The sequence below is a fragment of the Hemiscyllium ocellatum genome, chromosome 6 (assembly GCF_020745735.1).
Source record: "Hemiscyllium ocellatum isolate sHemOce1 chromosome 6, sHemOce1.pat.X.cur, whole genome shotgun sequence".
Classification (NCBI taxonomy): Eukaryota; Metazoa; Chordata; class Chondrichthyes; order Orectolobiformes; family Hemiscylliidae; genus Hemiscyllium; species Hemiscyllium ocellatum.
The window spans coordinates 80,777,100-80,789,368 of record NC_083406.1 but is presented as its reverse complement, the minus strand read 5'-3'; the positions used below and the strand labels follow the sequence as shown (position 1 = coordinate 80,789,368).

General features: G+C 42.7%; 1 protein-coding gene across 3 annotated transcripts in view; it reads right to left on the bottom strand.

Moving 5' to 3' along the window:
• Positions 1-2,471, bottom strand: part of mphosph8 (M-phase phosphoprotein 8) — a 52,305-nt gene extending 49,834 nt beyond the window's left edge. For all 3 annotated transcript variants that reach the window (XM_060826068.1, XM_060826070.1, XM_060826069.1), the window contains exon 1: positions 2,286-2,471. In XM_060826068.1, coding sequence (XP_060682051.1) covers positions 2,286-2,387 — 102 coding nt within the window. In that variant the 5' untranslated portion in view covers positions 2,388-2,471. The remainder of the gene's footprint in view (positions 1-2,285) is intronic.
• Positions 2,472-12,269: the final 9,798 nt, after the last annotated feature.

Genomic DNA, 12,269 nt, shown 5'->3' with positions numbered 1-12,269 from the left:
ACACAGAGACTGATTCGTGTTGGAATGAACCGCTGGATGAAGTGCAGGTACAGCTGCAACATTTAAAAAAGACATTTCGATAAAGTACATGAACAGGAAAAGTTGGGAGGAATATGGGCCAAATACAGGCAGGTAGGACTAGTTTAGTTTAGGAACACGGTCAGTGTGGACTGGTTCGATTAGAAGGGTCTATTTCCTTGCTGCATGACTTTGACATTTGGGGGAAATGAGACACTTAAAAAAAATTAAACCTTTCATTTGCTTGAATATGCTTTTCTTGACTGTTTGCAGAAACAAAAAAGGTTATAGTCCAGTTACAAGCCAATTCCTGCACCACCCCACCTTCCAAAATGATTTGCCAAAAGAAAAAGCAAAGCTTCAATTGACAAGCATTAATTGTTTTACTGTAAACTATTTACTATAGCTTAGGATAAGCATAGATCTGCTGCATCAAAAAGTATATGATTCTCGTTTGATATGATTCTTTCTCCCTCGATTGTACAGTCCAACCTCACATTGATGAAAATAATTTTAAAAATTGTTTGATTCATTTCCCTTAATTTAAATCAAATGAAGTCCTAACAAAGCGCATACCAGCTTGTATTCAGGTACAGTTGAGAAGGGACAGAAAGGAAACAAAAAAAAACAGACTCCAGACGAAACTACAAAAAGAACACGTGGATATGGTACAATACACTCATTGTTGATACCCAAGAGGAATTTAAAAAGTTGAATGTCAGCAGGTCTCAAAAGGTAAAATAAAAGATAAATTTTCATTCCCATGTGTAGGATCCTGTCCTTGTTGAATTTGTAAATTTCCATCTCATTGAAAAGAGTTTCCAATCTGCTGTTCAAAATTATATTATGGTCAAACTTATTTTAAAGCTGTTTTAAAAAAACAATAATTAGGTATTAGATTAGTATCATACATTTAAAATAGCCAATGCTAATTGAAAAGCAATTGTTACTGAAAAAAATCACAGACAGCACGTTCTTGAATAGATTTGTCCTACAGGAAACTTGTTTCCTGGTCTTTTCTACTCCTCTCCAAGAGGAGCATGAAGAAGAGTAAATTTTGTTTAGAGATTTCATTTGCACAAAAATGAAAAACAAATGAACAGGATTTACCCGCTACATTGCTCAACTAGACTTCAAATGAAAAAAGTGAAACTGCACCTGATAGTAACCATGTGTGTTTTAGTCAAAGCAACATCCAGCAGATGGAGTAATAGACTAGGTAAACAAAAACAGCAGTGTTATTAAATACTGAAGACTTAGTTTTTAAGTATTTCCTTAGCACATGCAGAAATACTATCAGGACGAGCAAACATTTTTAACTAACTGCAGAGAAACTATGTAAAAATAGAAACTGTGTAAAAATGTGCACTGAATTTTCAATCTACAACTTTAAAAAAAGCTAGACAAATAACATACGAGGTTTAAAAAAACCTAACCGTTATAATCCATTATTTACAACATTAATGTTTAAGTATTAAATATTGTATTGGTTTTGCATTTGTCACATCTATTGAGTGCTCGGTATTCAAGAGTGCTCCCCAGAGGCTGGTGGTAAACATGATTAGTGATGGACATCAACTTCTTAGTGGAGAACCTCCAAGGAATGAACAGGAAAGGGGGGGGGGGGGGGGGGGGGGCAAGTGATGGAGATACGAGGGGAGAAAAAAGGGATGGTGCACGGAGGATGATCGCCAAGGAGTCGGGGAAAAATATGCAAGGGGAAATTGGCAAAATGCCACAAATGTCTCAAATTCATTTTTTTTGAGTTCTCGTCCTAATGGTAACTTTTGCAATATGATGCTTTACTGTTTTTTTTAAATGCTGCAATTTCATCTAACCAATACAGCCTTCAGCTGCAATCTGTCTGAAATGCATGACCCGAAAACGGTCATGTAGAAATGTTGACTATGTGAAACAGAAGATTACTTCTAAAATTACTCGCTAACTTTCGCCGTAATACTAATCTTTACATTTTGATAAACCGCACTAATGTCTACTTGTCATCTAACTCATTTGCAAGTTTGGGTTAAAACGAGTTGAACATTAATACGAGGCATGACAGAACGCGGAGCTGGCCTTTTTGTCACAATGTTAGCTCCAGTTGCGGATTTGAGTTATACACTGGTTCGATGGCTCTGGGCAGGTGGAGTGAGCCGGGCCGCAGGCCTCACTTCACAAACACGTAACGCTTGACTCCATCTTCACTAAAACACAACCCAACCTGAAACGCTTTCCCCCTCCCCCACAGTCCGACCTCTTTCTCGCACCTCAGAAATCTTCATGTCTACTATCCTCTCCACCTCATACACATCTTCCTCCGTTTCGCTTTCTGGCTCCGATTTGTCCGCAGCCTCCTCGACCGCCGCCATCGTAAGTAACAATCGTTCCCCAGGCCACCACCGAGTTTGAAAAAAAAACCGCACAAGAAACGAAAACCGTGGGGGAGGGGAGGGGGCTCGAGGACGAGCACAACGGCGACGAAAGCCAATCAAAAGCATGAATCGTCTTGATTGACAACACGATCGTTAGCCAATTGAAAATGGCGACAGTCTGACCGTCTCCATCCGTCAATGGGGAACCGCCTCTCACCGTCAGCCCTAGCGGGACGCCCTGAAAGCCCGTTTCGTGCCGCGACGGACAGAATCCAGTCAAAATGTTCGCCAATGTCTTTTAGATGGCCCCTATTTCAACCAATTAAAAATCCATCTGAAAAAAGATTAAGAATTGGAGCCGCATCAACTTTAACAACTTATATTGAAATGGCGCTTTAGTCTCAGTTAAAACATTTCAATCAATCATTCATCAGATTTGTTTACTCCCTTATACACCCATACTATTTAAATGGTGCTTTCTGTGTTAGATTCAATGGAAATTATATCGTGGTGAGAGCAAGAGTTATTAAAATTACCAGGCAAGTGAGTGTAAATGGCTGAAGTTATCATGGACCGTGTGAATGTTGATTGATGGTCGGTGAAGAGTTACAGCGCCATGATGGGCCCCTCTTCCTCAGGAATGCATCCCCCTCTGGGAATCGAGAAAGGATGGGTTTAGTGTTGTAGTGAAGAGCTTCGTGTGTTTCATGATGGTTTCGCGATACATTTAAATCGTCAGAGACCCTAATCTAAGATCGTGATTGCTATCTCCCAACTTGAGATCTGTATGTTGCGTGGATATTCCTATCACGACGCAACTGAAGCTATTCGGCCGTTTGTGTCCTACTGTCTTGGTAAGAGCTAATCACTTATTCTCATCCCCTTGCTTTTACCCTGCAGCAATGCATTTGATTTTCTTCAGATAATTTACTATTTTTGAAGGCCTTGGCCGAATCTGCCTCCAGTACTCCCAGGTGGTGGTTCTATGTCCTGTATAAGATTACTACTCCTTAATGTTGCTGTGGCAACCTAGCACCATGCCTATTTTAGCACTCACCTAAACTTAGTGTCCTCTGGTTCAGGATCTTTCTGCCAAAGAAATGAGTTTCTTCCTGCCTCCTCTATAAGATCCCCCCCCCATAACTTTGAGTACTGCTATGACATCAATAAACTTTCTCATCTTAAAGAATAGTCCCAACTCCTCCATCTGGATTGCATTTTGTCCACCTAAATGATGATACAGTTTTCTAAGTTCATGTATAGCACGTCAAATGTATTAGCATTATGTACTCTTTCTCTTATCAAATATTAAAGCAAGTTAGTTGAACACCTTCCCTTAATGTATCCCTGCTGCCCTTTCCCAGAAGGGCTTATGCCCGAAATGTCAAATCTCCTGTTCCTTGGATGCTGCCTGACCTACTGCGCTTTTCCAGCAACACATTTTCAGCTCTGATCTCCAGCATCTGCAGACCTCACTTTCTCCTTAAAATAGATATGACCAAATTATCTTTCTTAAAAGAATCCAAAGTGACCTTTGGTTGCTGGACTTATCCAAGGAGCAGGAGAATCGACGTTTCGGGCATGAGCCCTTCAGGATTCCTGAAGAAAGGCTCATGCCCGAAACGCTGATTCTCCTGCTCCTTGGATGCTGCCTGACCTGCTGTGCTTTTCCAGCATCACATTTTCAGCTCTGATCTCCAGCATCTGCAGTCCTCACTTTCTCCTTGCTGGACTTATCCTTGAATTCTTTTTTTTAACAAAAGTGTAACATTTGCAATTCTCTCATACTTGTATTCAGGGTATATTTTTAAGGAACTGTACTATTCACTCTAAGGTGCTGTCTAAGGAACTTTGGTGAATTTGTAATGGTCTTAATACGTTTGTGAATGGGCAATGGAGGGATCCCACAGAGGTTGCCAGCCAGATATACAAAAGTTCAATGCAGCTATCAATGTGATAACCACCAGGCTAGGCTAATTGCTGATCCCTTCAGGACACAGGTCCCATTGTAGCAGTTGGCAAAATTCTGTGAGAATATTATGATACATCATGATTCTGCAACACTGTGCTTCACACATTCAGAGAAAATGATATCAAGAGTGGTAGACCCTGGATCTCCTGCACATCCTAAGTAGATCTTCAGCTGCAACTCCATGTGTAGGTTTCACAGCATTGTTGCAGGTTATTGCTGGTCCTGGGCTTGCTGGTTTTTCTTCTTTCTTTGCGTCCTTGCTGCAAATAACAACTATTGTGGCTGACTTTTATCAATCATGTTTGCAATGAACCCATGTGCGGAGCATACGGAACAGAACAGTCTGCTAGCCATGTCAGTTCCTCAAGAAGGGCTTTTGCCCGAAATGTCGATTCTCCTGCTCCTTGGATGCTGCCTGACCTGCTGCGCTTTTCCAGCATAACATTTTTCAGCTCTGATCTCCAGCATCTGCAGTCCTTACTTTCTCCTAGTCACGTCAGCACTTACATCACTCACAATTGATGGTTTTCCATACTGCTGTATTCAATGGGACATCGAAGCGATAAAATGACTCGATGTGGAACTCTTACTCTGGACCTTATTCTAATGAAAGTTCTGCTAATCATGTCACAAAAGAACAGTAAGACATTACAAGTGCTGCATAAGTAATAAACCTTCTCCTCCAAACTTTACATAACCCATAAAGTGCATTGTTGCATAAAGAAGTGTCTTACAGATCAAGTTGAGAAGGAATCAAGGCTCCTTTGCAGCCTTTGAAGGCTTGCATTAGCTTTCTGCTTTGTGGCCTGGAGGTCATCTCGGATTATTTCTGCTTAACCAAAATAATATCTTCAGTCTGCAAGGACAGATCTCTTGGTTGAGAATCAGGCAACATTGCACCCTAAACAGTTGCAGAGTGCATTACACTTCACACGTGCAATGATATGATTGCTAATTACTTCAATCTATAAATGATTTTGATTTATTGTCACGTGTAGCAAGATACAATGAAAAGTATAGTTTTGCATGCTAACAAGACAAATCATACCTTACATAAATATATCAGAGTAGTCGAACAGAATGCAAAATATAGTGTTACAGCTACAGAGAAGGTGCAGAGAAAGATCAACTCTAATATACAATAAATTCATTCACAATTCTGAAAATGGGGGGAAGAAGTGTTCTTAAAATCTAAACCTGCCCTCCCCCACCCTCTCGCCATTTCCACGGAATCATTTTCCGTGGTTTCAGTTATCTGAGGTTTACCGCAGCCCGAACACAATACAGGGAATATTCCAGAACCAGAGACCAGGGGACTGCCGGGAAGGTAAATTTCCCATTTAAATGAATGGGTTCGCTTCTATCCGTGGCTTTTGGGCTTCTGCGTTAGGTCTTGGAACATATCCCCCGCGGGTACAGGGGGACTACAGTATATGTTTTCAAGCCTTTTGAATCTTCTGCCCAATGGAAGAGGGTGAGAGAGAAAATAACTGGGATGGAGAAGGTCTTTGACTATGTTGGCTGCTTTCCTGAGGCAGCGAGATTGTGGATAGAATCAATAAGTGAAGACTGGTTTTTGTGATGGACTGAGCTGCATGATTGATACAATTACCTCTTGAGGCACCTCCTATCGCTCACAAGTGGAGTTCCATTTTGACCCAAAAAATATGGCTGACCCTATCTGTTCCAGGTGTAGTCATAGCAGTTTTCTACTCGTAGAATGTATTTGGGAATAGAGAGATCATGGAAGGCACTAAAAATCATGCTAGGCACAGTGAGAACTAGGCTTAGTCTGCTGCTTAAGCTTCCCCGTATCCCCATGCTCCTTTCTACCTGATAGTCCCTGGATAGCCTATCACTTCTAATTCCCCACATTCTCACACAGCTCAACTGTCATACCTATTTCCTGAGCCCTGTCCCTTCTGTTTAGTAAGGAATTAGAATTTAGATCCCTGCAGTGTGGAAACAGGCCCTTCAGCCCAACAAGTCCACACCAACCCTCTAAAGAGTAACTCATCCAGACCCTTTCCCTTACCCTATATTTATCCCTGAACAATGCACCTAACCTACACATCCCTGAACAGTATGGGCAATTTAGCATGGTCAATTCATCTAACCTGCACATCTTTTGGGAGGAAACCAGAGCACCTGGAGGAAATCCATGCAGACACAGGGAGAATGTGCAAACCCCATACAAACAGTTGCCCAAGGCTGAAATCAAACCTGCATCTCTGGCTCTATGAAGCAGCAGTGCTAACCACTGAGCCACCATGCCACCCTAATAGTTAAAAATCATGATAGTTACACCCACTATCATGATGTAGACTTCCTGTGTTGAGGTGGTGACTGCCAATATGCCATTTTCCATTGAATTGCATATCCTCCAATGCACTACTGGCACATGTTACTTATATATAAAATTTCCCATCTTCATTCCTTGTTCCCTTTTCCCACTGCCCTACCACAGCAGGGTCCCCTGATAGGTACCCAATTCTCTTTGTTATTCAGCACTGACTGTGGTCCACTGCCTTGACTGACTTGGACAGATAATCCTGAGTGATGACTGGCAAGATGACTGAACACTCTCTATAATGATCCCTGAGTTACAATCTGTGAATCCTGACTGTTTTCACTTGATCTACCAAACTGATCATTGCTCAGTCCCGGACTGTAGTGAGACAGAGTCCCTAACATTTAATGCCCTGAGCAGATGACTGACCATACCTAAGCACCCAAACTGGAAGCAAACACTGCTCTTGACTGACTGTACTGGTGCCCCTGACTGCAACAGAACCCCCTTGACTCGAATAAGAACTATACCTTTATGACTACAAGATATGGCCGTTCGGTTGAAAGGCTGAAACACATGCAGTGTATTTGCTGGCACATGCTGCAGATGTGAGATTGATACAGCAATGTGCCTTGCTGGAACATTTCCGCCCCATTAGTGCTAACAATCACAACAACCTAACTGGCTTTATGTCTGTACCAAATGACACAACGTATCTTTAAGGGAGTTTGGCTGTGCTTTTGCAAAAGCAAGGATATTGTGAACAAGCAACTAGGCACAAAGTCAGTGTAAAGTGGGAGAAATTGAGCACTGCAAATACTGGAGATCAGAGTCGAGACTGGGGTGCTGGAAAAGCACAGCAGGTCAGACAGCATCCGAGGAACAGGAGAATCGACATTTCGGGCAAAAGCCTCAGTGTACCCTAAGAGAACATGCAATCAACTCTAAAATGCAGCCTGGTCCAATCTGTGAGCGAGGTGTCAAACCAGTGCAACAGCATTGCAATGAAAGGTGCCAATGCACACTAAAGCAGAATTGAAGTTCAGAAGCTTACTGTGGGATTGGAGATGTATCATACAGTCAGGCCAGTGTGTTTCAGTTGGCTATATGTGTGGAAATGCCTGTGCATGGCTGCTGCAGGTGTGGGGTACCCTGAGGTGTTAGTGTTAGATCTTGTTTAGTCCAAGATGAAGGTCTGAAGAGGTAAATAGCTGGAATCTCCAGATATCCACTCAGACTTTCAAGTTGAGAATTCTCAGCATCTTGTTTTTATCCAGTGAGTGGAAAAAGGAAGCCTGCATATTAATGAAGCAAGATGTAGGTGATAATGAAGGAACGTCTCCGTTAATAGGCCTCTTGCCACTGACGGTGAGAATCTTATCTCGATGTCCTGGATTTGGTTGGAAAATTCAACATTTTAGTCTTACGCTGAGTAGGGACTCATTTGACATCTCACCTGAATTTCCCAAATTTCTCACCATAGCCTACATTATTCAGGGGCTGGAAGATTCCATTTGACATGTCAATTTTGAATAATTACTTTGAAGCAAAATGTGCAGTTTTCAAATACGTTTTTGTAGTCTAATCTACACAATGCACCTGGTTGGAAAGAAAACCAAGTTTGCTCCTGTACTTAATGAATTTCTGCATATACAAACTTTCCAACTTTGGCAACTGAATAGTTATCAGGAATCTCATGACTATTATAGCCTGAACTCAGGGCTACTAAAGCCAGTCAAAGCAACTAAATTACTATACCAACTGAGATCAGCTCCTTTGAGGATCCAGCACTTTCAATGCATTAACGCCATACTACTTTTCACAGGGATGTTGCAAACAAGCAAAACAATTTAATTAAAAAACAACAAACATCTATGATAAAAAGTTAAATGTTTTCCATTCATCCATGGGATATGATTATCAGTGGCAAGAAATTGTTGATGGGGTGAAAATCTAACAGGGAGATGTACTAGAAAGGCTGGTTCTGTTTAGAGTCAATAAGTTATTTGGTTTGGATGGCTGGGATCCCAGGGATAGAATTTACTGCATGGGGAGCAGAAGTGGGTCAATAGACAGCATGCTAGTGGATAGGCTGAGAATAGGATTGGAGGTGGTGATGGAGGCTGGCTTATGGGAGGAAATACTTCCAGTAGAGGCTGAGAAAGGCACCAGCAATGTTCATTTGCATAACCTTGGGCAGGGCATGGGGGAATGGAAAACCTTGGAAAGAGAGGGCAGCAGAGAATAGTCTACAACTGAAGACAAGATGTAGTTAAAGGAAATGTTCCAATTTTGCCACTTGTATACTATCTCAGTGAATGTGAGCCACTGGAAGCTGAGAGAAGCTCAAAGGTTTTCAGAGAGATAAATTCAACTGTATCCCATCACACATGACAGAGGGATGTGCATAGACAGTTCAATGATGACTTTCTTCAAACTCTCTTCCAGATAGCAGGGAACTGCAGAGGTTCTCCTCCTGTGGATGTCAAGAGGAGACCTCCCTATCTGAACTAGAAAATATAGAGAAGGTGACAGGAGTACTCAGTATCCCATGAATTGTAGTTTTATGTAGGAATGTGAAAATGTGTGTCAGACTTCTTTGAAGCTTCTGGAATGCAAGCCAGCCACTGAACCTCTTTCTGACCATATTTTTGTTGCTTGGAGACAAGGGCAGGGAAGTGTCATGTTTTGCAAGCTATGATGCAATGTCTAATGAGTCTGGGCAAGGAGTCATCCTCATTAGATGTCCCATGTTATTTTATTCATTTGGAGGATGTGAGCACTGTGGCTGGCCAGCATTTATTGCCTGCCCCTAGCTGCCCTTGAGAAGATGGTGGTGAGCTACCTTCTTGAACTGCTGCAGAACATGTGCTATGGATTGACCCACAATACCGTCTGGGAGGAAATTCCAGGATTTTGACGCAATGACAGGAATGGCAATATATTTCCAAGTTACGATGGTGAGTGGCTTGGAGGAGACCTTGCAGGTGGTGGAGTTCCCATGTATCTGCTGCCCTTGACCTTCTAGATGGAAGTGGTCGTGCGTTTGGAAGGTGCTGTCTTAGGAGTTTTGGTGAATTTCTGCAGGGCATCTTGTAGATAGTACACAGTGTTGCTACTGAGCATCTGTGATGGAGGGAGTGTATGTCCGTGGATGTGGTGCCAATCAAGTGGGCTGCATTGCCTTGGATAGTGTCTAACTTCTTGAGTGTTGTTGGATTTGCACCCACTCAGACAAGTGAGGAGTACATCATACTCCTGACTTGCACCTTGAAGATGATGGACAGACTTTGGGAGTCAGGAGGTGAGTTACTCGCTGCAATATTCTGAGCCTCTGACCTGCTGTTGTAGCTACTGTGTTTATGTGGTGTATCCATTTGAGTTTCTGGTCAATGATAATCCCTGGATGTTGATTTGGGGATTCAATGATGGTAACACAATTGAATGTCAAGGGGTGGTACCTAAATTGTCTCTTATTGGTGATAGTCATTGCTTGGCATTTATGTGGTGTGAATATTACTTTCCACTTGTCAGCTCAAGCCTGGATATTGTCCATAACATTTTGCATTTGAGCATGGACTGCTTCAGTTTCTGGAGCCATGAGTGGTGCTGATCTTTGTGAAATCATTAGTGAACATCTCCACTTCCGATCTTATGATGTGGGAAAGTCATCGGTGAAGCACTTTAAGATGGTTGGATCTCGGGCACTATCCTGAGGAACTCTTGCAGAGTTGTCCTGGAGCTGAAATGATTGACCTCCGAGAACCACGAACATCATCCTACGTACCAGGTATAACTCCAACCAGTGGAGAAGTTGCCCCCTAATTCCCATTGATTCTAGTTTTGCTGGGGTCCTTGATGCAACATGAAGTCAAGTGCAGCCTTGATGTTAAAGGTGTCATGGTCACCTCTTGAATTTAGCCTCATTTGTCCATGTTTGCAGCAAGCCTGAATGAGGTCAGGAGCTGTGCGGCCCTGTGAAACCCGAACTGGGAGTCATCGAGCAGGTTATTACTGAGCAAATGCTGCTTGATACAATTATTGAAAATACCTTCTATCATGTTACTGATGATCAAGAGTAGACTGATGGGTCAGTAATTGGCTTGATTGGATTTGTTCTGCTTTTTATGTACAGGACATACCTGAACAATTTTCCACAATGTCAGGTAGACATTGTAACTGTACTGGAAGGGTTTGGCTAGGGAAGTGACAGAATCTGGAGCACAAGGCTTCAGTACTTTTGCCATAATGTTCTCAGGGTGTATAGCCATTGTACTGTCCAGTGCTTCCAACTGTTTCTTGATATCATGTGGAGTGAATTGAATTTACTGAAGGCTGGTATCTGTAATGCTGGTAACCACTTGAGGAGGCCATGATGGATCATCTACTTGGCACGTCTGGCTGAAGCTTGCTAAAAATGCTTCAGCCTTATATTTTGCACTGTTGTGCTACGCTCTTCCATCATTGAGAATTGGGATATTTGTGGAGCTTCCTCCTCCAATAAGTTGTTTAATTGCTCACCACCATTCACAACTGAATGTAACAGAACTGCAGAGATTAGATCTGATCTGTTTGTTGTGGGCTCAATTTGCTCTGTCTTTCACTTATTGCGGACGTTGTTTGACATGCAAGTAGTCCTGTTTGGTAGCTTCACCAGGGTAATGCCTTATATTTGGGTATGTTGTTATGGACCAGACCAAACATCCTTTAAATTTATTAAGAAGATAGCCAAGGAGATCCAAGATGGCGGCGACTCAGCAAGTCTGAGTTTACAGTGCTCTTCCCAAAACCTGGGTAAAGTGAGTTACTCACCCCCACCACACTTACCAAACCACCCAAAAAAATCTTCTAACCTTAATTAGCTGTTTACTATTATATTTAAGCAGTTTAATATTAAGTGGATAATGAGTAAACCAAAGGGATCCCGCAGCTCTCAGAAAACAAAGACCCCTCCCCCACCCTCCTCTCCTCCTCCGGCTGCAGCTGATGTAAAAACAGGCCTTGAAGAGATGATTGCCAGGCTGGAAACGACACTCGTCAATTTCATTGCAGAATCCAGACAGAGATGGAATGCATTCGAAGAAAAGCTACAAAAGTACAGCGAGGCTCTCGAGGAATTGCAGGGCCGAGTGAAGGGGGCGGAGCTAAAGGCCACGACCTCCGAGGCTGCAGCACAAACAGCTGCAGAACAGGTGCGAGCTCTGGAGCAGAGAGTCCGGGCCTTTGAAATCTACATGGATGACCTGGATAATAGAAATCGGAGAAAGAATATCCGTCTTCTGGGCCTCCCTGAACAAGAAGAGAAGGGACAGTTAGTGGTATTTCTGGAGCGATGGCTGCCCCAGCTTTTAAACCTGGGGGCTGAAACTGACCGGGTAAGGGTGGAGTGGGCCTACCGGGTCGTAGTACGCGGATCTGGCCCAAACCAGCGCCCACGCCCGGTCCTGTTCCGGCTGCAGAGTTATAGGGAGAGGCAGATACTCCTGGATGCCTCCAGAAAGCTTGGAAAGGATCCTAAAGCTATGATTCATGAAGGATCCAAGATTATGTTATTTCAGGACTTCTCCCTGGCTTTGGCACGAAGGAGGAAGGCGTTTGATGAGGTGAAGAAATGTCT